This window comes from Diospyros lotus, chromosome 1 (assembly GCF_014633365.1).
Source record: "Diospyros lotus cultivar Yz01 chromosome 1, ASM1463336v1, whole genome shotgun sequence".
Taxonomy (NCBI): Eukaryota; Viridiplantae; Streptophyta; class Magnoliopsida; order Ericales; family Ebenaceae; genus Diospyros; species Diospyros lotus.
In genome coordinates, this window is record NC_068338.1 from 30,973,830 (window position 1) to 30,998,053 (window position 24,224).

Here is a 24,224-nt window from a genome sequence, read left to right on the forward strand (position 1 = left end):
TAATGAGGTTTGAGCTCAGGACCTATGCCTACTCTAATACCATGTTGAATTGTTAAACACCATCTCATTTAAAAGTTTAAGATGTTAGATAGGGGATTGTCATGTCCCTAGAAGGATTAGAAAGATAATATTGGATAGGGATATAATAAAAGGGGTAGTATTGTAATAGGCTCATATTAGTTTGTTAGGAGATATTTGGTTGTTTGTTAGAAGCACATGGGTGTTGTTAGAAATTAGTTAAGGAGCTACCTATGCCTATAAAAAGGCCCATTGTAGGAGGAGAGGAAAGATGCTTGAATGGATAATTGAAATCTGATTCTCTCTCTACAATTTCTCTACAATCTCCCTCTCATTTTTCTATTTTGCTCTCCCTCATTTTCTCTCTAATTTCTCCCCCATTCTTCTTCAATTTTCCCTCTAATACATTCTGCTCTTAACCTTAATTCAATCGGATCTTTCCGATTGTCCATTTCAGTCCGTCATGAACCCTAGGTTCATGACAAATTGGTATCAGAGCAGTCGTCCTCGGCTGTGAGTTCGGAAATTCAATAATGTCCGATCGATTTGGAGGTAATCCAACTAGAGTCGAAGCAGAGCAACGGTTCTTGGCTGTGGTTTCGATTCATTTTGAAGGCTGCTGAAATCAATTTCAGTGATTAAACGGAATAGGCGAGTTCAAGTATTCCAGTGCGCTTGGAGGGTATCTCAGAGGAGGATTAATTCTCGGCCCTCGTGATTGTAGTAGATTTGAGTTGAAATATTGAAGACGAGTCTGTCATGACTCTCGGTTGTGAATTCAGGAAGCGTGAGTTGCGCTAGAGTCGATTAACGTTTTAGAGTGGCGCCGATTAAGTAACAGAACCGATTAAGGAAGGCGAGCAACCCAGCCGTTCGTGAATAGGCAGAAGTTCCGAGGTGATAGCGAGTCCGTTGGTGTTGATGCAAACGGCCAGGAGGTCGCGATTTGGACTTGGGAGTGTGGCGACTGTCCAAGGCAAGTGTGAGTCCGTTGAAGGTGAAGCAGACCGCCTAGGTGTGTGTGACTGAAGTAGAATACAGGTTGCAGGAGCTCCGTTGGAGTTGACGACAGGGGTGAGGAAGGCTGTCGCAACCAGTTCAAACGGATTCGGTGAATAGCCCTTGTCAAACGAGGAAGGATTGAGGAATTTAGAAGACAGATTCAAGTGATCAGGATCCTAGCAATCACGATTGAATCGGCTCGGAACGGAAAACAAACTTGACAGTGAGTGCGGATTCTGCTGGGCGATTCTGAATTGGTCGGTGATTGGGTGAGAAGGAATCGGCCATAGAAGATTGTTGAATCCGTAGCAATCGCAAGCAGAACCGATTCTGGCCAGCGACAGCAGAGACGCTGGTGTTAGTCGTTGATTGGGCGGTAGTTGGCGCTGGGAGGTGTTAATCTCCAAGCAAGCAAGCACCCTCAGTTCGGAATTGGAAGGCGCAGCAGGTGAGTGATCCTCGGCCAATAATTTCGGTAATTATTATACGAAGAGGAAGCAGGTGGGGGTAGTCGTTGAATCACAGCAGTTGCATAGAGAGTCTGGGCGATCTTGATTTGCTGTGATCGAGTGCTGGAAATGATTGCACCAGGCGATTCCGACGAAGCTTCCAGTGACTCCTAGAGCAGTTTAGGTTGATCGGAAATTGCAGTCGAAGCAGATTTGGAGTGTTGGATGGTGATTGGGTGAAGCGGATGATGATTAGTGTTGGTTCTCGGCTGAGATTTCGACGAAAACAGTTCATTCGATCACTGTAAATTGATCACGGGAAACTAATTCCAACAGTGTTTCTTGGCTGTTGAGAGGTTGTTCCAATCCGATTCAGAGCTGACATTTCAGTGAATAAGAAATTAGTCTAGAAGCGATTGTTGCATCTTGACAATCGTTGTTAGAACTTGGAGCAATTTTTAGAGTTGCAACTGTCCAGCGATTATCGGAAGGGATTTTCTGGAAGCAAGGCGATTCTAGGCGGGAAGTGTGAGGAATGATGATGGAAAGGGCTGCGTTTTCTTGGCCTTTTGCTTTTCCAGCCAGTGAGATTCCAGCCAAGACGAGTAGTGCACGCACGAGGACAGTCTCAGTCGCAACAGAAGGGTGCTGTATTTTCAGGGGGACGACCTGATCATAAGGCCATTGATAGCAGTGCATTCATGGAGCAGATGGGCCCTAAATTGCAGCAAAATAATGCTTCATTTTCAGCTGGAATGGAGTTTCAATGGCAGCCAAAGAATGCTGCATTTTCAGTTGACCAGAAGCATCAAATTTGGGAAAAGAAGTTTGAGAATGAGACTAGCCGAAGGGACAAAGGAACCAACAGAGGGTTTGATGAAGAGTGCAAGGAATTCGGTCGAATGTTTCGCGAGAAGTTGTAAGAGTTTGTGATGATACTTATTAGGAAGTATCGTTACAACTTTCCGGTGGAATATTTTGATGATTATCATGGAAGTTTTAACAAGGAGGAATTCCTTGGAGTGGAATAGTCGAAGGAGGAAAATGGGGAAGCAATTGATGAAGTGACCGAGGAAGCCAAGGCCAATTCATTACCTCTGTTGACTAGTGCAGGGACTGAAGGATTGGAGGGTGTCCAAGATCAAAATTCTATAAGAAAGGGAATGGGTGGTGGAGTTCCTAATGATAAGGTTCCACTGTCTATGATGTTGGATAATGCTGAGGATTCCTTAGCTAATGATAAGGCGAAGACAACACCAGCAAGAGGAAGTCTCGCTGATCCTAAATGGTGTCACCATGTTGCTGTCGAGAGTTTGGTTGGAAAGAACAAGTCTCATTCCATTATGTTCGTTATTGCTACAGTTGGCCGATTGGAATTTTTGTCACCCTTGTTGAAGGGAGGATTGAAGACCGGAATTGATGTTGCAGCCCAGCAGATTGTAAGTGGTGCCATGCAAGGAATTAATGGTACAATGTTTGCTTATGGTGTTACTAGCAGTGGGAAGACTCATACCATGCATGGAGAGCAAAAGTCACCTGAGATCCTTCCATTGGCAGTGAAAGATATCTTCAAAATTTCTCCAGCTAAGCTGTGGAAGAAAAGGAAAAAGGGAGCATAATGGAAGCTGTGAAGGTTTGGCATGTCTTGGGGACAAGACATGTTTCAAGGCGAGGAAATTGTCATGTCCCTAGAAGGATTAGAAAGATAATATTGGATAGGATATAATAAAAGGGGTAGTATTGTAATAGGCTCATATTAGTTTGTTAGGAGATATTTGGTTGTTTGTTAGAAGCACATGGGTGCTGTTAGAAATTAGTTAAGGAGCTACCTATGCCTATAAAAAGGCCCATTGTAGGAGGAGAGGAAAGATGCTTGAATTGATAATTGAAATCTGATTCTCTCTCTACAATTTCTCTACAATCTCCCTCTCATTTTTCTATTCTGCTCTCCCTCATTTTCTCTCTAATTTCTCTCCCATTCTTCTTCAATTTTCCCTCTAATACATTTTGCTCTTAACCTTAATTCAATCGGATCTTTCCGATTGTCCATTTCAGTCCGTCATGAACCCTAGGTTCATGACAGGGATTCACTTTATCTTTTATACTATTATTTTACTCTCACATAATCAAACAAAGAAATTAATTTCTAGGGGCCTACAATGTGAAATTTTCACAAGTACAAAAGGTGGCTAAAAACAGTCAACAGATTGGTGGGAACTGTCAACAGCTTTCATGACTTGGCCGACATTTAGGTTGGACAGATCAGCATATACCAAGGGTTTAAACCCTGTCAACAGCCTCATTGACAGTTTTAGAACTTTATGATACTGTCAATAGTTTTGAAGGAACTATTGACAGTTTGTGCTTGTAACAAGCAGAGTATTTTGATGATTTTCATGTGAAACTCGAGGCCTTAATGAATGGGGAATTGGTATATTATAGCCTGAGATTTGGTGAACCAGAAGTAATGATCAGGCTTCATTTTATTTGACCCATGAGGACTTATTGATGTTGAAGATAGACTTCTGTTGGAGAAGATAGAGTAGAAGATAAAGATAGAGTAGCAGCCAGAATTATCCACAACTAACTTACTGATTTATGTTGTATTTTTCTGTAAATTAATTGTTGTAATCTAGTCCTAGAAAGTAGGAAATATCTAGTCCTATATTCTAGAAATTATCTAGTCCTAAAACTTAGGAGATTTCTTAGGAGTTGTTCTGTATTTATACTTGTACATTCATTCCTTGAAAATGTGAGAAAGTATTCTTTCTTTTTCCCAATTATTTAACAACTTCTGATCATCTGTTCACTCCTTGGTGATTGCAAGAAATGTAAGTGCTGGGAGTCTGTAGGCTACTTATAAAAGGCATTTGGTACATTTACATCTTTCTCTCTTGTGTATGGACACTCTTTGGTCTTTAGTATGTATATATGTGAGCAGAAGTGGTAAAGTAATTTTAAATTGATAAAGTGCAATGGAAGATAGGGACGAGAAGAAAAAGGTGAAAATGGTTTTTGAAGGAAAAGCTGAACCTCTGGGCACAAAATTGGAGGCTGCAGGTATTGTGTTATTGAAGCCCATTGGCTGAGGAAAAGTGGAGGAGGAAAAAGGGTATATGTGTATAGAAGTCTCAAGTGTGGCTGTACCTTAAAGCAATTTCAAGACTGCAAGGGGTGTATGTATGTGTGTGTATATGTGTTTGTGTGTAAACTTTAGAGAGCTGTGCTGAAATGGGAGATTTTGGTTGGCTGAAGAATGCTGTAAAGGTAGGGAGAAGTTTAAAGGTAAATAGGTCAAGTGATGGCCTAGGTGTAGCTTATTGGCGCTGTGGAATAATCACAAATTTTTCAGCTGGTTGGCTAGGGACAAGAAGGGAGAGAGTGATATGTTACAGCTGCAGTGGGCTTTGTGTGGCTGTATAAGAAGATCTGATATCTGAGATATGCAAAACTGAATAATTCTCAAAGGCTGAGAGAGGATTGTTAGTGGTTGCATAAAGGCAGGGCTGTCAGAGACCCAGAGGCAGAGCCTCATGCATCCCCCTACCTTTCAAGATTTTTTCATATACACTGGCTTTTCATGTGACATTTAAAATATATTATAATTTTTGTAAGGAAAAAAGTAAGTGTAATACTTTTGTAAAAGTAAAGAGAGAAACATATATATTTTTGTTCTATTTTAGCTTAAGCGTTATATTTTGATTGAACCAGTCCTAATATATATGAATGCATATATTTATGTTTTATAATTAACTCTTTGGCCCTGTGACAATATTTGTCATGCTCCCCTCTGGAGTGGGACCTCCAGCTGCAAATAGATTGGAAGTGGGGGACAAATCTTGCAAAAGCCTGAAAGGCTGTATGAGATCTGCATAAAGCTGCGCTAGAAAGGAGCTACCAATGGAAAAAATCCACTTTTACCACATCCCCAACTTTCCTTTGTCTTTATAAACCACAATGGGGGAGAAATGAGAATGAGTAGTTTTGTCCTCCTTATGGGTGAGAGCAATGTTGGATGAACAATTGTATTTCTCTGTGTTGCGGTAGTGCAGTTATTGAGCAATTACATGGTGTTGTGTATAAACAGTGAGCTACGTGGATTTGTGTGCTCACCGAAAGTGCTGAGAGCTGTGTGTGATAGTATAATGTTGTGTTTAACAGTGAGTGTGTAAGAGACCATTAGGGCTTGTGAGAAAGTTGCTGAGATTGCTGAAATGCTGAGCTGTCTGAGTGAATTACAGAGACTATTGCAAAAGCCTGGTATGGAGCTCTCTGTGGGAGATTTTTTGCTGTATTAACAACATTCCAGTTCTTTTGCATCTTTTGTAAAATCACTCTCTCATTTATACTTTGTGCATAGTATGAGCATTAGGCTGGTCTGTATGTAGTATGATGTATTGCTGTGTGTGGTTCACTGTTCTATTGGAAATGTATGTTGTGGGTTGAGCATACGAACTAATTTGGCTATGTACCCGGGAATGCCTGTGTGAGACACATCCCTTGCGGGTTGGGCTTAAAACCATTGGTTTCCTAGGAAGTTGTTTGTCAACTGTGGGGATAGAGTGAGTAGGTGTTGCCTTGTGCCCATAGGAGTACCCAGTTATTGTTGAACATTTTTTTGGGTGTATTTTCATGGCTTGTGCACATGTGGTTGTTGTCTTACTGAGCTATTTGTCATGACCTAAGAGGAATTAAAGGGGCAATGTTGTCATTAGTTACAATTGTTTGTTAGGAGATGCTATTAATTCTGTTAAAGTGCACATGAGTGTTGTTCTACAATATACTATCAGTTGAATAGCCTATAAATGGGCCATAGCATGTAGAGAAGTGCATGTTGAAATGATATAGTGAATTCATATTTCCCCCTTGCTTTTTCTCTCTCGTTCTTCCTTGTTTTCTCTTGATTTTTGCTCTGTCTCTCCCTCCAATTCTTCTCTGTTTGTCTCATGAATTCTTCCAATTTCCTTTCTAGACCCTAGCTAAACCCTAGGGTTTTGACATTTGGTATCAAAGCCGACGATTTTCGGCTGTGATCCGGAAGTTGTTAGCAATTGATTCCGACGACTCTTGGTAGAAACGATGAGTAGAGAATTCAGGTGAATTCCAACTTAGTGGTCGGTGATTAGGTGGTGACAGTGACTCCAAGAAGATTGCAGCAAAGCTAGTGGTTCTCCAGGCCTTGGACGGTGATCAAGTGAGAGAAGAAGGCATCGAATCTGGCGACAAGGAAGTCGTGATGAGAAGCAAAACCTTGGGCAATTGAGATTGAAAACCGTCCAGAAGCAGATTTTTGCTAGCGGCGATTCTCATACTGTCAATTTTGGAGAAATCGACTCGAAGGTAGAAGAGATGAACTGAAATTGTGCGGGCCAGGCAATCCAACCCAACAACCAGTTGCAAGGAGGAATTGAACTTGAATTTGAAGGCGTAGTCGAGCAAAGCAAATTCGGATTTGAAAAGCGAAGCCGAGCAAAGCAACTTCGGGTTGGAATTGAAGTCAATGTAGTCTAGGAGAGTTCTGCAGTGATACCAAGTTGAATTGGAAGGCAAATCAGAGTGGCACAATAGTAGTCTTGTGGCAGGGAATTTCGCTAATCTCGAACAAGATTTGAAGACGTGTGAATGGGAAGCATACCTAGGCAAATTCAGTGGTGAATTCCGACGATCTGGCGGAATTTCGGCGAGTGCAATGATACTTATCTGTTATTAATTTCCAATGGTGATTTTCTTTTGAGATCTGGAGGCGACTTTGAAGTACTGTAACGGAGCCGATCTTTCCTCGGCTATGAGTTAGGTAGCTCCCAAAGCGATCTTAGCAGTGATTTGTCGAAGTTGAGGTGAGGCAATCTTAGTAGTGATAAGTTGAAGTCTAGGCGAAGCAGATCTAGATGATTTCGACAGTAACTATTGTGATTAGAGTGCCAATTTGATAGGTGACTCCTAGAAGCGATTACAAGGCAGACTTAGGTTTTCTAAATTGAGTACTGGAAGGCTGTCCTTGGAAGCTGTTGTACGTGATTCTCAAAAAACTCAACAGAGCCGATTAAGTCACGGAAAATTTGTGGATTCAAGTGATTCAGGGGTGACACTTGTAGGTTGTTTCTTGGCTGAACTTGAAGCAGTGAATTGAGGTTGGCTAAATTGTCGGAGTAAATTTCTGAAGAGATCCTTAGAAGTTGAGCAAGAGGTTGTTACAACAGTGAATTTTCAAGGAAGTGAATGGAGGAGATGGCTGAAAGATTAGTTGTTGCAACAAGAAAAGGTATCAAGGACCTCAATAGATAGCTGGACGACTTTTTGATCCTACTTTCATATAAATTTCAAGTTAGTATTCCAACTGAACGTCTCTCTAAGGAATATTTTGTTTCCTTAATTCAGATTGGATATGAGAGTTGCAATGAAAAGCATGGCCTACAGTCTAAAGGTTATACTAAAAGCTGTCAGCAGATGAGAGGTATTTCTAAGGTTGTTGTGTCCCTAATATTAGGAATGGATGATGCAGAGGAGGGAAACTTGGGACGAGGAGTTGGGGGAACTCACTCCACACCCCCGGGCTCACGAATGTACATTCCTGCATTTGAAAGAGAGAAGCCTAAATGGTGGATTGGGCGGTGTGAACGGGTATTCTACCAATACTGATAGCTGAAATGGAGAAAGTGAACATGGCTTGGTTCCAGAATTGGAGCCGAGGAAGGGTGTATTGTAGCTGGCCAGAGTTTGTAAGCGACTTGTGTACCCGGTTTAGGGAAAGGACCAAAACTGATGTTATCAAAGGAGCTTCCAAGGTTGCTCATCAAGTAGTGCAGGAAGCTGATGAAGTAGCAGTGGAAGAGGAAGATGGTGTTCATGTAACTGATGAGAAGTATGAGGCTGATGAGGTCCTAATAATGGGAATGGTAGCTGCAAAGAATGAGGAACAATCTAAATTGAATCAGGTAATTCAAAATGACAAGAAAGAAAAGATAATTGTTGCAAAAGAGATTAAGGAAGAGGAGTTGGAGGGTGGCATTCAATTAGTTGATAGCCTCTCAAGCACTCCTACTGGTGTTGAGACTCCTAATGTTATTGATCTTCAGAAGTAGCAGAGGAAGGAGCCTGAAAAGCCTCTTAACCAAGTACTTGAGGAGAAGGAGGAAAGGATTGTATCGGGCACCTTGTTTGGGACATCTCATATGTATGTCATTGGCACGGGCACACAAAATAGGACAACAACTGCCAAAAGGGTTGATTTGCTTAAAGAGAAGTTTGAATTTCTTCCTATGACTGAAAATGAGATGGTTACAAGAATGACAGCTCCATTGGAACCATTTTCAATGGCAATAAGGAAGAGTTGGATGACTGGACTTGGGGTTGCAGCTAGTTGTAGTACTGTTAAGGAAGAAGGAAAGAGAAAGCAAGAGAAAAGGGTAATACAAGAGGAGACCAAGAAAAGGCGAAGAAGAAACTAGTTGGTGAAGATGGGCATTGGATGAATAACAATGGCTCAATAGTAATAAGTTTCTTGGGAACAAGAAACCTTTCAAGGAGAGGGGATTGTCATGACCCACGAGGAATTAGAAGGGCAATGCTGTCATTAGTTACAATTGTTTGTTAGGAGATGCTAATCATGCTATTAATTCTGTTAAAGTGCACATGGGTGCTGTTCTACAATATACTATCAGTTGAATAGCCTATAAATAGGCCATAGCATGTAGAAAAATGTATGTTTAAATGATATAGTGAATTCATATTTCCCCCCTTACTTTCTCTCTCTCGTTCTCCCGTATTTTTCCTCTTTTCTCTTGATTTCTGCTGTCTCTCCCTCCAATTCTTCTTTGTTTCTCTCCCAAATTCTTCCAATTTCCTTCCTAGACCGTAGTTAAACCCTAGGGTCATGACACTATTATAGCTCACTGCATGTTTTATCATATTCTACAGTTGAGGATTCAGGAAATTGAGCCCGTAGTGTAGGATACAGTCTTGGACAATACAAGCGGATAGCCATGTAGGGCATACCTTGTTTGGGTAAAGCATTTGATTATTTTTGATGTATCGAGTATGCTGTAAAAGATGATATAGTGGTTGTAATTGGGACTGTATAGTAACATTTGATCTGTGTATAGCCTCAGATGTGTGGCCTATGATGTTGGTTTATGCCACTTGTATTCTGATTGTGCAGGTTTGAAGTACATTACGTTATGTTGTTCTGTTGCAAGAGAGTTGTTGTTGGATTTATTAACACCATGGTTGCCGATATGTTTGTATTTGGGGAATGAATAAAAGCAATATGGGGTGTAATGAGACCTATTGAGAATACCTATACTGTGCCTAAATGAAGAATAAGGACCTATATAATTGGAAGGCAAGCAAAACAGAGAGGTGCTTGATTCAGGGACAACCAAACTGCCGATAGATCAAGGAGGGTTGTTGGCAGTCCTCAAGGAATGGTTGACAACCTCCTTAAGACCTTCTGTCAAAATCTTCTGAATGTTTCAAGTTCAGCAAGTCAAAAAACCAAATATACGGGATGCAAGTTTTGAAAATTGGAACTGTGGATGATGTCCTACTGGAGATTCTAAGACTACGTTACTCCTAAATAAGATTAGGTTAGGCATGTTAAATTAATTGTTCAAAAAGAAGGGGAGATTTTGAATGTCAATTCATAGAATTAATATTGGGTGGTTGAAGTGGACTAGTGCATCTAACATTTCTATAAGTCCCTCTAAAGCTAAAGAAAAGTTATATCAGATGGCTATAAAACCATATTTGTTTTATGGTGGAAAATATTGGACAGTTAAAGTGGCATATGTGCAAAATATAAATGTAACTAAAATGAGGATATTATCATGTAGTGTCCAGTTGCAGCTATATAAGAAAGATAAAATTAAAAAGGAAATTATTTGTAATAAGGTTGGAGTGGCATCTATTGAAGAAAATATGCACAAGAGAAGACACAATTAAAGATAGTTTGAGCATGTGAGAAGAAAATCAATGGACAGACCTACGAGGAGCATGAATAATACTAGCAAGAGATATAAAGGAAGAGCCCAAAAAGATGATGGAAAAACTCTTGGACTTGACATGGGATATAATAAAGACATGGCCATAAATTGAGATGATTGGAGCACTACAAACCATGTAGCTGACCTCACCTAATGGGATTTGGGCTTGTGATTAGTGTTATTAAAGGCGTGCTTAGGCATAGGCCACATAGCTTTGGCGCCTAGAAGGGTCCTAGGCGAGCAAATGCTAGCAAGGCGTGCAAAGGCGAGTATAAGCCTTTAGGCGCACTTGGCTGTTTTTTAATAGAATTTTGATTGTTTTATCTTTTAAATGTTTATTATTGTAATTTTTAATGGAATCCTAATAAGAAAATGAAACTTTTCAGATTCTAAGTAAATACTAATTGGAATTGATATTTTATTTATTGTTGTGTTTCTTAATAGAATCCGATCCTAAAAGGAGAAGAGAACTTCTCAAATTCTAATTCCAATTATAACTAAACACTAAGTGAAGATGAAGAGGGAAAGGGATATGATGAAGAGGAAGAGGAAGAGGAAGAGGAAGAGGGATTTGCTGTGGAAGAAGAGGATATTGGAGATGATGCTTTTGATGATAGGAATATGGAAATGTTAGATCTTGATGATGAGGATGACTTTTATATTATTTAAAAATTCATAATTAGTTAATTTTAATTAAGATTTAAGAACAAATTGTTTAAGATCTAATCTAAGTTTAGTTAAAGGCTTTTCTTACAAACTCTTTTAACTTTTGTGATGCTTATATGTCGGTTTCTGAAATATGATTGGATGTGCTTTGCTAGAATTTACAGATATATAACTTGTTTTAATATTTTTCTTAGTTAGTATATGTTAAATTTTTTAATTTTTTTTATAACATGCTTGTGAATATATTATTAGGAGTTAGGACTTATTTTATACCGTAGTCTTCAACTAGGACATATATTTTTCTTTTTCTTTTTGTTAGCATGCGTCTAGTTCAACTAGGCACGCGAGGCGCCTTGCTCCTCAGGCTCCAAGACCCTATGCGCCTTGAGCCTTTAATAACACTGCTTGTGGTGATGATTTGTTTGATCAAATTTTTAATTTCTCGTGTACTTATCATGCGCGCCATTGAGTTGGTTGAATATAGAACCTATGAGATTCTTTTACCCGATGTGTTATCAAATTGATATTCCCCATATTGGAATAATTTCCACAAAATTAGATAATGAAAAGGTTGTGATAAATATTTTTACATTCTTTTTCGCTTTATGAGGATCTATAAATTACTAACTCAATTGACATTGCCTTCATCTCCTTGGTGAAAAAAAACCCAAAATGCCTATAAGGGTATTTTCATAGAATTTTCTAAAGTTGGAGATATGCTAGATTGCTAACCTTTAAGTTCTTTATGCTTGGTCTCACTATAGCCAATGCCATTTTTGCATTTTTGTGCTTTCTAAGTGTTAGAAAGCTTGATATATGTTGTTGACTTTGCCTGCTAGCTTGAGTTTTTAGGGTTACTGATAACTTTACATGGTATTAGAGTGCAGTTCATAAAGCCTTGGGTTCAACTCATGTTTTATACATGTTCATACCCTTGTTGATGTGTGTTTCACACTTTTATTTGGTGGGTTGTACCGCCACTTAATTAATTTTGTCCATACTTGCCGACCCCACATGGTGAGATCAAATATTAAGGCTTAATATGTTGTTGTTGCTGCAACATGTGATTTCTCATGAGAGGGAGTGCAAGAAAGCTTGATATACAGTGTTGGATCCTGTGCCTCTTAAGCTTATGCTTTTAGGAGAAATGGTAACTTAATATGAAGAAATCTTTTTATGGCTCTTGTCTGACCTGCTTTTAATAGCCTCTCGTGCAATGGGGGAGAGGTAATGAGAGTAGATGGCGCTTATTTTTAATGGAGAAATATCCAGTGTACCAGCTTTTTCTCCACAGTTGTCCACTTCCTGTTTCCAAGTTGATTTCTACTTCTGGTGATTACTTTTGTTTTTCTGCTTTGCTTAATGGATGAATAATTTGCTACAGGTAATGTTGAGTTCCTTCAAGCTATTACATCAAACTTGTGATTGATGCTTTACTATTGACAGTAAAATAAAATGATGAATAAAAGAAATCTCTTACATATTGTATGTTGTATCATGCATTATATTACTTCAGTAGGCATTGTTGAAGATTCTCGAAGACTATGAGGAGATTGGAGGAAAGGATCTTGAGCTAACTTTCCTAAAATCAAGACAGATATCATCATCGAGATTAGGAAGTAATCCTGATTTAAGAAGTTTCCTATTTCTGTAATCGTATCTTTTAGTTTCCTCGTATAGTGTACAGCTTTTCTATAACTTTCCTATATTGTAATCTCCTTCCCTATTAATAGGGAATGTATTTGGTGTCCATATACAATACAATAGAACGATTTCTCTGTTCTTCCTGTTCAATCTATATCAATTTCTACATGGTATTAGAGCCTACCTAAGGAAGACTCATTTTTCTTTATCAGCCTTATTGCACTCGTTCTTTTCTGGCCTTCATTGCCACGATAGTTTCTTGTTCCTCTCTTCGCTATTCTAGCAGTTGTCCCATATAATGTCTGAGATTTCAGAAACAGCTTCTCCTATGTAAATGAAAGAAGCAATATCAATTGAGCCATCAATCAGAGGTGCTTCTTCTGGTAAGCTGCCCGATATGCACCATTCATACCGATTAGATGGTGGTAACTACCTCCAATGGTCTCCACTGGTGAGGACCTTTTTGAAGGGAAGGGGGAAGATTTCCCATCTCACTGTACCAGCCCTTAAGGCCTCGAATCCCATGATTGCTGCTTGGGGCATAGAGGATTCTATGTTGATGTTATGGCTGTGGAGTTCCATGCAACCCAAGGTGAGTAAAAAATGCATATTTTTATCTACAGCTAAAGACATTTGGGAGATAGGGAAGAGAATTTACTCAAAGGTGCAAGATGCATTGGTTGTTTATGAGATTAAGACTAAAATCAGTAGCACAAAACAATGATCCTTGTTTGTGACTGATTATTATAATCAGATGAATGGTTTTTGGTTTGAGTTAGACCACTATCAAGATATTAAGATGGTATGTAATGAAGATGCTATTATTCTAACCTCTATGCTAGAAAGAGATAGAATAGCAGAGTTTTTGCCCGGGTTCAATCCTAAGTTTGATTAGGTAAGAGCACAGATTCTTAGCCATGAGAAAATGCCATCTTTGAATGAGGTCTACTTCATAGTTTGAAGTGAGGAACATAGAAGGAAAACCATGTTTAATGACCATCATGTGGAAGGATCTGCTATGGTTCTTTTAAGGTGCATGGGACATGGCCAAAAGCATTACAAGGAAGGGATCAGTCTTCCCCGAAACAGAACAAGGAAGGAGGGTGGTGTTCCTACTATAAGAAGCCAAGACACATACAAGAAACATACTTCAAATTGCATGGTAAAGAAGTTGTCCTGAGCAAAATGGGAGGATTCAAGAACCTGCATGCTAAAAATCCCACAAGAGCCTATCTGTCAACTAAAGAAGGAGAAGAGACTGCTGAAAAGGGTGAATCTACTGCCATCCTTGATCTGAGAGAGTTGAATGCAGAGGAGATCAGTAAGTTGAAACCCTTCCTTAAAACTTTTCAAGGGGAATCATGCTCCCTAACTCAAGCAGGTATGTGTTTTAATTCTGAGCTCTTTATTGCCTCTCAAATTACTAGGAATGAATTATGGATATTAGATTCTAGAGCTACCGATCATATGACTCCTAACCTAAGATCCTTACCTATGAACCTATAATTAGCTCCAGAAAAATTACAGTGGCCAATGGTCAGTTGGTCCCTATAATTGGGCAAGGAAAAATGTGCTTAAATCCTGTTTTTCAAATCCAGCATGTTCTCTATGTGCCTAGCCTTTCTACCAACCTTCTTTCAGGGCATAAACTTACTCAAGAAAAATTACAGTGGCCAATGGTCAGTTTGTCCCTATAATTGGGCAAGGAAAAATGTGCTTAAATCCTGTTTTTCAAATCCAGCATGTTCTCTATGTGCCTAGCCTTTCTACCAACCTTCTTTCAGGGCATAAACTTACTCAAGACCTTAATTGTCGTGTGATTTTTTCACCTTGTAACTGTGTGTTTTAGGATCTAGCCATGGGAAGGATGATTGGTGTTGGTAAAGCACACAAGGGGTTGTACTACTTATAGAAGACCTATGAATCATCTGCAGGAGATCAGCCCATTCTAGCATGTTCTTCCTAACCAGCTTCTACCAAAAAGGATGTATGGCTTCAGCACCTTAGACTAGGACATCCTCTTTTCCTTTTGTTGAAAACTATGTTTCCAAATCTCTTTCATGGTCTGAATGTTAGTGAGTTCCACTGTCATGTGTTGTGAGTTGTCAAAACATCATCGAGTTCCTTATGCTATTAGTAATAAACTATCTTTATTTCCCTGGTCTTTGGTGCACTCTGATGTATTGGGGCCTTCTAAAGTTCCCAACTGTTCTAGGGCTAAATGGTTTGTCTCTTTTGTTAATGATTGCACTAGAATGACCTGGGTTTACCTATTAAAAGATAAAGCCCTTAGCAACATCTTACATCCATTCCATAGGATGATTCTCACCCAATTTGGGGTGTCCATTAAGAAATTCAAAACTGATAATGTAAGAGACTACTTTAATCACAATCTAAATCAGTTTTTTCAACAAAAGGGGATTCTCCATGAATCCTCTTGTGTTGATACCTCCCAGCAAAATGGAGTTGCTGAGAGGAAGATGAGGCATCTCCTAAATGTGATTAGAGCTCTCTCGCCTCAGAATTCTATATCTAAATCTTTTTGGGGTGAGGCTATGTTAATTGCCACCTATTTAATCAATAGGGTTCCTTCACGGGTGCTAGGTTATCTCAATCTTTTTCAGTGTTTCACAACTCACTTCCCAGAATTCAATCTTCATTCTCTTTTTACTCTTAAGGTGTTTGGGTGTGTGGTCTTTGTGCATGTGTCTAAGCAACACAAGGACAAGTTTGATCCTAGGGCTCTTCGATGTGTCTTCCTTGGCTATTCACCTACTCAAAAGAGATATAAATGTTACCATTCTCCTACTCAAAAATTTGTTGTCTCTAAGGATGTCACTTTTGTGGAAAGTCAGTCTTTTTTTCACTCTTGTGCTTCTGGTCCCCAGGGGGAGAGTATAGGTGGTGACTAGCAACCTTTGCCAAGTTTGGACTCACTAGTGTTTCAGCCATCTCCTGATCTATCCTATGAACCCCAGTCCCAAACTCCACTTGATCCTGCTAGTTCTTCTTCTCCTATCTCTCCTATTCTAGCTTCCACAAAGGTAACATTCCAAGAGTCCCCTAATCCTATGCCAGATTCAGCGATGTCTCCTGCAAGATTCAAAGGATCACCCTAAGTATACAAGAGGAGGAGTCAACCTATCCCATGTGCTAAGCAAGGACCAGCTTCCCCCTCAAGGTCAGGTTTGGAATCCTCTCAGTCTCATGACCCTTTACACACTGATTTGGACTTTTCCATTGCTATTAGAAAGGGCGTTAGGAGCTACACTTAGCATCGCATAGCCAATTTCATTTCTTACCATCGTTTGTCACCTAAGCACAAATGTTTTCTTTTTTCCTTTGATTCTATAGTCATTCCTAAGTCTGTGGAAGAGGCATTACAGAATTAGAATTGGGTACATGCTATGCAAGAGGAAATGAGGGCTTTAGAGAAAAATTAGACCTGAGAAATGGTGCCTATACCAAAAGGTGTTTAGCCTATGGGTTGTAGATGGGTATTCAGTGTGAAGTACAATGCAAATGGTACTCTGGAGAGGTATAAAGCTCGGTTGGTTGCCAAAAGATATACACAAACCTATGTCATTGATTACTTGGAAACTTTTGCACCCGTGGAAAAAATGGCGACCGTAAGAATTCTCCTATCCTTAGCTATTATGGTTGGCAATTGATACAATTAGATGTTAAAAATACTTTCTTACATGGTGATCTAGAGGAGGAGGTCTTCATGGAACCACCTCCGGGTTTTAATAACGGAGTTACAGGGCAGGTTTGCAAGCAAATAAAAGCTCTTTATGGATTGAAACAATCCCAAAGGAGTTGGTTTGATAGATTTTCAAAGGCAATGAAGACCATGGGATATTGACAGAGTAAGGGAGACCATACCCTATTTATTAAACATTCAAAGAAGGGTAATCTAACTGCATTGCTGGTATATGTAGATGATATCATTGTTACTAGGGATGATATGGATGAGCAACAACAGCTAAAGAAAGACCTGACTCGGGAATTTGATATCAAGGATTTTGGTAAGCTTAGGTACTTCTTGGGAATAGAAGTGGCCTACACTAAAGATGGTATTTTTCTCTCTCAAAGAAAATATACCATGGAATTGTTGGAGGAAACATGGATGCTAGGTGGCAGGACTGTTGGCACTCCTTTAGAGCCTAACCTAAAGCTGGGAAATTCTAACAGTCTGGTTGTGGAAAAAGGAAGGTATCAAAGATTGGTGGGCCGTTTGATTTACCTATCTCACACCAGACCTGGTATTATATGTGTTGTTAGCCTGGTGAGTCAGTTTATGCATAATCCAACTGAGGAACATATGCAATCAGTGAGGAGAATTCTATGCTACCTAAAGACAACTCCCGGGAAAGGCTTGCTATTCAGATTAGGGAAAGAAATAGAGGTTGCAGGGTACATGGATGCTAACTATGGGGGCTCACTATTGGATAGAAGGTCGACTATAGGGTATTGTGTCTTTCTTGGAGGGAACTTGGTGTTTTGAAAATACAAAAACAGAATGTAGTTGCTCGGTCTAGTGTAGAGGCTAAGTTTAAAGCAATGGCCCTTGGTTTATATGAGTTATTGTGGATGAGAATAGTGTTGGAAGACCTAAAAATCCCTAGCAATGGACCAATAAAGTTATTTTGTGACAATTAGTCGATCATCAGCATTGCACATAATCTTGCACAACATGATCAGACCAAACATGTTGAGATTGATTGTCACTTTATTAAAGAAAAGTTGGAGGCTAAGGAGGTTTGTGTGCCCTTTGTTACTTTAGAAAAACAGATTGTTGATGTATTAAAAAAATGGCTTACCTATCAAGAGATTTGAAGAACTTGTAAGCAAGTTGAGAATGATAGATATTCATTCATCGGGTTGAGGGGAAGTGTTGGAGATTCTCAAAGACTATGAGGAGATTGGAGGAAAGGATCTTGAGCTAACTTTCCTAAAATCAAGACAGATGTCATCATCAAGATTAGGAAGTAATCCTGATTTAAGAAGTTTTCTATTTCTGTAATTGTATCTTTTAGTTTCCTTGTATAGTGTACAGCTTATTTGCTTCCTTTTCTATAACTTTCCTATATTGTAATCTCCTTCCCTATTAATAGGGAATGTATTCGGTGTCCATATACAATACAATAGAACGATTTCTCTGTTCTTCCTGTTCAATCTATACCAATTTCTTTAGGCATTGATAGAGGTATCCAAATGAGTGTGCGCATAGTGGGTTTTTGTCTTAAATATTTTCTGGTTTCAATCATCTTTTGTATGGTTAATTCTAGACAATTTAGAATGCTCATTAGTTCAATTAATCTCGTCAATTACCTGAATTAGGCTTCCTAATCGGGCACTTGATAAATTGGGTTCTTAGTGGGGCAGTGTTTCATCTGTGATGGAAATTCAATTTTTTCCCTTTTCTTTTTTCTATGTCCATCCTACTCTTTCTGTCTGACCCCTATCTCTGTCCTATCCTCTCTCTTTGGGGGGGTGAGAGTTAACAAATTACAGTGTAGTGATGAATTTTAAAAAATGTAAGTATGAATATACTGAATTGAGTTGTAGGAACTACAAGATTGGAACATTTACGGGATATTTATCTTTTTCTTTTAAGCATTTTTTTACTGAGGAAGGAAGGAGTTGACACTTACCAGAGTACAAAACACAGGCTCAAAACGGAGAGAAGGCAAAAACAAACCCTACTCAGCCAGCTTCTTCTTCTCCTCTCATTTCAACTTCACAAACCAGCCCTACTCTCTCCTAAGAAATCCCCAGGAACCCAGCAAAAGAAAAGATCCCCAGGAACTAGAGTGACTGATTTGTTTAGCTTCCTTGTGCCTATTACAGTGATGACTTGCCACACAATAGACCTTGATTCTGCCAAGGATACCCCGTCTATTAAGGTCTGTAACTGTGCCTCCTTGTGAACCAGAGTGACTGGACACGTACAGAAACAACCCTCACCCGATCCATGCAAAGTTGGGAGCCTCAGGTTTTGGGGGTTCCCTTTTAATAGTTTCAGTTGCTATTGGCATTGCAAACTTAGGTTGTTCTCATTATTAAACTAGGCTTACGAAATTGGATATTTGGATTGGAGAAAATTTGGAATTGAGGGTAATTAGCTATCTACCCTGTCAACTTGATGCATTAGGTATGACAAAATTATGTTTCTGTTACCTGCTGCAAGCTGCAGTTTGTTTCATGTTTCCAGTATGATGCATCCTGTTACACAAATTGCAAAAAGATGCCATGTTATCACTCAGTGGAGCTTTTTCAAGTAGGACTTCTGTATTTGACTAGAACTTGTAATTGTATTAGTTTGGCGTTGATGAAATTTTGTGCAGTTTTATTGAACTATTTTTTACTTTTCCAGACATTCTGTATTTTTTTGGTTACTTTATATAATTATTTCTGGTGCGACCATCTCTGCACATACTTACAGAAAAAGGGCTTCATATTTTCATGCTGATCAAATAAAGGACTCCATTGGTGCATGATCTTTTATTGGTAGACAGTTGGGTTGCCTCTTCAAAATGAACCCATGTGGTGATGATCAAGTAAAGCCTAAAACCTTGTTCGCTTTTCTAACTACCTTATACCGAGGTGGGCTCTAAACATTTTAACTGTTGGATAGGATGAAGCAACTGTAGTGGGATTCGAAGTTCCAAACTCGCCAGAATCCAGCTACAATAACGTGTACCTGGGAAATGAAGACGAGGCACGTGACCCGCCTGTGGTCCCTCCACAACTGCCACACACATTGCTAAACCATCCGACAAGCAGAGACCATTCTGGATCTCTTCCATTGCCGCAAAATGTGATCCTCAATCATCTTTACATCGAGAACAGCAGGGAACCCACGCGACCTGTTGTGGCACTTGGGATCACCCATCGCTTCCGTTCAAAGTTTGTCACTGTGGTGCTCTACAAACCTGTTCAAAGAAGGGGAAGTACCAGCAATTGATGTTCATAGTGTACAACATTACAGGCCTTTATTCGTGTTTGTTTGTTTGTCCTCTATATCTGTACTCCACATTATCGGCGGCATCATATAAAACCTGAATGGGAAATAGCAGCATATATATCTCGTGTTTATGCTGATGGAGCTTCGGGTGAACCTAGGTTGTTTCCTTGATAATTGTCTGGACATGAATCGTCATCATCATCATCATCATCATCCATTAAGTGTGGTCAGAATAGATATCGTTCTATAATTAAGTTTTGTTTGTTATTCCTAACATCTCTTTAACTTGCTTAATTAGTTTGAGCCGAGTGTTTGTCCCTTCTATTCTAGTACAGTGCTTGTTGGAACTGGGTCAATGCAACGCAATCTTCGCTCTCCTTATCTCTCTGGGCTCCTTGGAGATAAAAGTTGACTTAGCTTCATTATTATGTGTTTTTTTGGTGGCTTTGTGTTCGTGCTTAATTGGATGTTTATTCCCATGATTAAGTCAATGCCATTAGATTTGCATGCTCTATTATTTGGCGTTGAATGATGAAATTGTTCAGCCCCGGGGCAATAAAATATACTGGGATAATCACAAAAATTACTTATTTGTCACTTAAAAGCTAAAAACTTACCTGAACCGTGCTTGATCTAAAAGAAGGCTTATTTAAGGAGTAAGTTTTTATTCGTTTTCACTATAAAACATTATTAGTGACATTTTAAAATGACATTCAAGACTTGTACGTCACTTTATTAAAAAAAAATTCACAGATTTTTCCTATGCCTCCAAGGGTACTTTTAGTTTTATGATACTCTCTAAAAGCAAGGAGGTAAATAATTTACGCTCACCTAACTGCTACTGTGCTGTTTCTTTCGTCTCTTTTAAAAGAGAAGTTCTTGCTTGGGAGTAAATATAACCTAATTATTCTTCATATGCCAGCCAACCACAACCATAAACATAGTCGTAGTCTGTTGACTATGTGCCGTAAATAATTATACAGAGCCGAAAAGCTCGCAAGGGTTCTGAAAGGTTAAGGCAGGCTAATTGTAATTATAATAATGTTTGTGTGTCCATCATATATATCAGCAAAGCAAGCAACGTCGACAGCCAGTGTGCATCTCTCATTGCACAGCAGTTTAATAATGTTTCTTAAACAGTAGCAGCTTATATAATACAATTTTTGAAGATTCTAAAATATTCTTCAAGAGGAGAGAGAGTTGGAAAGGACTAATTGTTAGCTAACTAATGCTAATTAATTGATTGACTTGCAAGTTGGCAATGGATGGAGTGGCAAAGAACACTTGCAGGATGTGAAGATGAACCTGTGCTTTTCCTTATTATAGATAAGGCTCAATAATTGTTCTTTGCTTAACACTTCTATAATGTCACAACTAATTGGGTTTAGTTCCTCCTACCGTTAATCCTTCTCAACTCTAAACTCGTTATATATATATATGTGGATATATACGTGTATATGCGCTGATGTTACTGATCTAGTATTGTCTAAAAATTAGGATTAATTACAATACATAGATTAAAATATTATATCAATTGATCGAACAGTGGGCCCTTAAAACACACACACGCAATAGCTGATCTTTGGGATATACGATGAGGCCAACACGAACCCAGTTGATAGTCAGATGCGGCGAACAGGGGATTCCTTGGTCAGAAGTCCTTATTTTTATGGAAAAAATCTCCTAAAGGACATACAGATGGCCGTTGGAATCTCCAGCGGCTCCTCAAGGGCCCGTGCGATGTCAACTCTGAAACCCCTATATAAACCCACCACAACAAATCAATAGTAGTGCTCCTACTAGCTACTGCGTTCTTTTTGCCTTTTGGATTAGTAATATTACTGCAGTTGGATCTTCAATTAAGCAATTAATGGCTGAAGTTGAAGGGTCCCCAGGAAGCTCCATGCACGGGGTGACGGGGAGAGAGCCGGCGTTCGCCTTCGAGGTGGCCTCACCGATGGTGCCGACCGACCCCACAGCCAAGTTCGCGCTGCCGGTGGACTCGGAGCACAAGGCCAAGGTGTTCAAGATCTTCTCCTTGGCCAAACCCCACATGAGGACCTTCCACCTCTCCTGGTTCTCCTTCTGCATCTGCTTCGTCTCCACTTTCGCGGCGGCGCCCCTCGTCCCCATCATCCGCGACAACCTCAACCTCACCAAGGCCGACGTCGGCAACGCCGGCGTCGCTTCCGTCTCGGGAAGCATCTTCTCGAGGCTCGTCATGGGGGCCGTCTGCGACCTGCTGGGGCCCCGATACGGCTGCGCGTTTCTCCTGATGCTGTCGGCTCCAACCGTGTTTTGCATGGCGCTGGTGTCGGACGCGGCGGGGTACTTAGCGGTGAGGTTCATGATCGGGTTCTGCCTGGCCACTTTCGTCTCGTGCCAGTACTGGATGAGCACCATGTTCAACAGCAAGATCATTGGGCTCGTCAATGGAACCGCAGCCGGGTGGGGGAACATGGGCGGAGGGGCCACTCAGCTCATAATGCCGCTGCTTTTCGACATAATCAGGCAATGTGGGGCCACTCAGTTCACTGCCTGGAGGATCGCCTTCTACATTCCTGGATGGTTACATATCATCAGCGGAATAATGGTTTTGACTCTCGGCCAGGACTTGCCTGATGGCAACCTCGGCGCCCTGCAGAAGAAGGGTGATGTTGCCAAGGATAAATTCTCAAAGGTGATCTGTTGTTAATGGTTTGTTAATTAATTTTGCATATATATATGTATTCTCCATAGAGATGGGATATCTAATAATACATATGTTTTTTTTTTTGTTTTTTCTTTCTTTTCGTATATTCAGGTGTTGTGGTACGCTATTACAAATTACCGGACATGGATTTTTGTCCTCCTCTATGGCTATTCCATGGGAGTGGAGCTGTCAACTGACAATGTGATCGCAGAGTACTTCTTTGACAGGTTCTAATTAAGTTATTATATATCCTCACTGACGATCGGCTGATTTAATTATATGATGTGATTAGTCCTCTCTCTCTATATATAATTAATTAGTTAAACAACATCTATATGTGAATGAATTTGATGGATTGATTGTAGGTTCGATCTGAAGCTTCACACAGCCGGAATCATCGCGGCAACCTTTGGCATGGCTAACCTCGTGGCTCGGCCCTTTGGAGGATTTGCGTCGGACTACGCAGCCCGGTTGTTCGGCATGAGAGGCCGGCTATGGGTCCTGTGGATCCTCCAAACACTGGGAGGACTCTTCTGCATCCTCCTCGGCCGTGCCAATAAACTTCCCACCGCCATAACCATGATGATCTTCTTCTCCATCGGAGCTCAGGCGGCCTGCGGGGCGACCTTCGGCATCATCCCCTTCATTTCTCGAAGATCGCTGGGAGTGATATCGGGGCTCGCGGGGGCGGGAGGGAACTTCGGCTCCGGCTTGACCCAATTGATCTTCTTCACGAGCTCGAGGTACTCCACGGCGACGGGCCTGTCTTACATGGGGATCATGATCGTAGCCTGCACGCTGCCGGTGATGCTGGTGCACTTCCCGCAGTGGGGAGGCATGTTCCTTCCGCCGTCCAAAGACGTGGTGAAGGGCAGCGAAGAGCACTATTACGGGTCGGAGTGGACGGAGGAGGAGAAGCAGAAGGGCATGCACCAGGGCAGCCTCAAGTTCGCCGAGAACAGCCGGTCGGAGCGCGGCAAGCGGGTGGGTTCGGCGCCTACGCCGTCCAACTCCACGCCCAACCATGCTTAGTTTCCAAATGAAGGGACATCAAACAGGCTATATATATGCCCCTCCATTTCTAAATTTCTATGGCTTTATGTCAATCAAAACCCACAAAGTATCTGATCTTATGTAGTAATATAGAGAATTCTGTGTTCTCTTGATAAGGAAGAACAGGTACGTACAAATCCAAGTTTACGAGTGTGCTGTAGGTTGATTTGATTTTGTTTTATCAAGAGATCTTCAAACTTCTGTTCAGTTAACTCCTTTGTTGTTTATTGTTCTTTCTTTTGTTTATTTTGCTAAGTAAATCTATGGTTTATTAATTCATGTGTACCTAATATAATAATTCATATATTTATATATAAGATTAATTATATTAAAGTACGTACCTTATATTTATCTTAATTAAAATTAATAAGAAAACATCAATTTTTTTAAAATGGGATCACCTTTTCTTGGTCGTTTATTTTAAAGTGATGAAATCTTAGATATATTGCCATATATTATTAATTATTCTAGTGAAAATTTCTCTCTATATAGCATTATTTTTTATTTTTTAGAATTAAGGTTTCCTTGTTTTACAACTTTTATTAAATTTACTCCAATCTTACAATTTCCACCCAATAATAAAAATAAAAATTAAAGAGCATTAAATCAATTTATCATTGAGGAGCATTAACTTCCCTTCTCTCTCTCTCTTGCTAATAAAATAACACGTATTAAATAAATTTATTTACATTAATAAAAACTTAAAAGTTGTATTAAAATTATTTAACCTTACAATTTCTAACAAGAAC

General features: G+C 39.9%; 2 protein-coding genes across 3 annotated transcripts in view; both read left to right on the forward strand.

Annotated features, from left to right (window-relative positions):
* Positions 1-20,024, forward strand: part of LOC127796267 (SNF1-related protein kinase regulatory subunit beta-3) — a 39,274-nt gene extending 19,250 nt beyond the window's left edge. Inside the window, exons 2-3 of one of the 2 annotated variants that reach the window (XM_052328333.1) lie at positions 19,209-19,323; positions 19,401-20,024. In XM_052328333.1, the coding sequence (XP_052184293.1) occupies positions 19,300-19,323; positions 19,401-19,730 (354 nt within the window). In that variant the 5' untranslated portion in view covers positions 19,209-19,299 and the 3' untranslated portion in view covers positions 19,731-20,024. The remainder of the gene's footprint in view (positions 1-19,208; positions 19,324-19,400) is intronic. The other variant, XM_052328341.1, reaches the window with a different exon arrangement.
* A 1,482-nt stretch (positions 20,025-21,506) lies between these two features.
* LOC127796238 (high-affinity nitrate transporter 2.1-like) lies at positions 21,507-23,687 on the forward strand. Its single transcript, XM_052328287.1, has 3 exons — positions 21,507-22,410; positions 22,534-22,649; positions 22,788-23,687. The coding sequence occupies exons 1-3, from the start codon at positions 21,601-21,603 to the stop codon at positions 23,452-23,454; spliced, it is 1,593 nt and encodes a 530-aa protein (XP_052184247.1). The 5' UTR covers positions 21,507-21,600; the 3' UTR covers positions 23,455-23,687.
* Positions 23,688-24,224: the final 537 nt, after the last annotated feature.

Coding starts and splice junctions, on each gene's coding strand:
- LOC127796238 (XM_052328287.1), top strand. CDS start 21,601: ATGGCTGAAGTTGAAGGGTCCCCAGGAAGCTCCATGCACGGGGTGACG. Junction 22,411..22,533: donor CCAAGGATAAATTCTCAAAG/GTGATCTGTTGT, acceptor TCGTATATTCAG/GTGTTGTGGTACGCTATTAC. Junction 22,650..22,787: donor GCAGAGTACTTCTTTGACAG/GTTCTAATTAAG, acceptor GATTGATTGTAG/GTTCGATCTGAAGCTTCACA.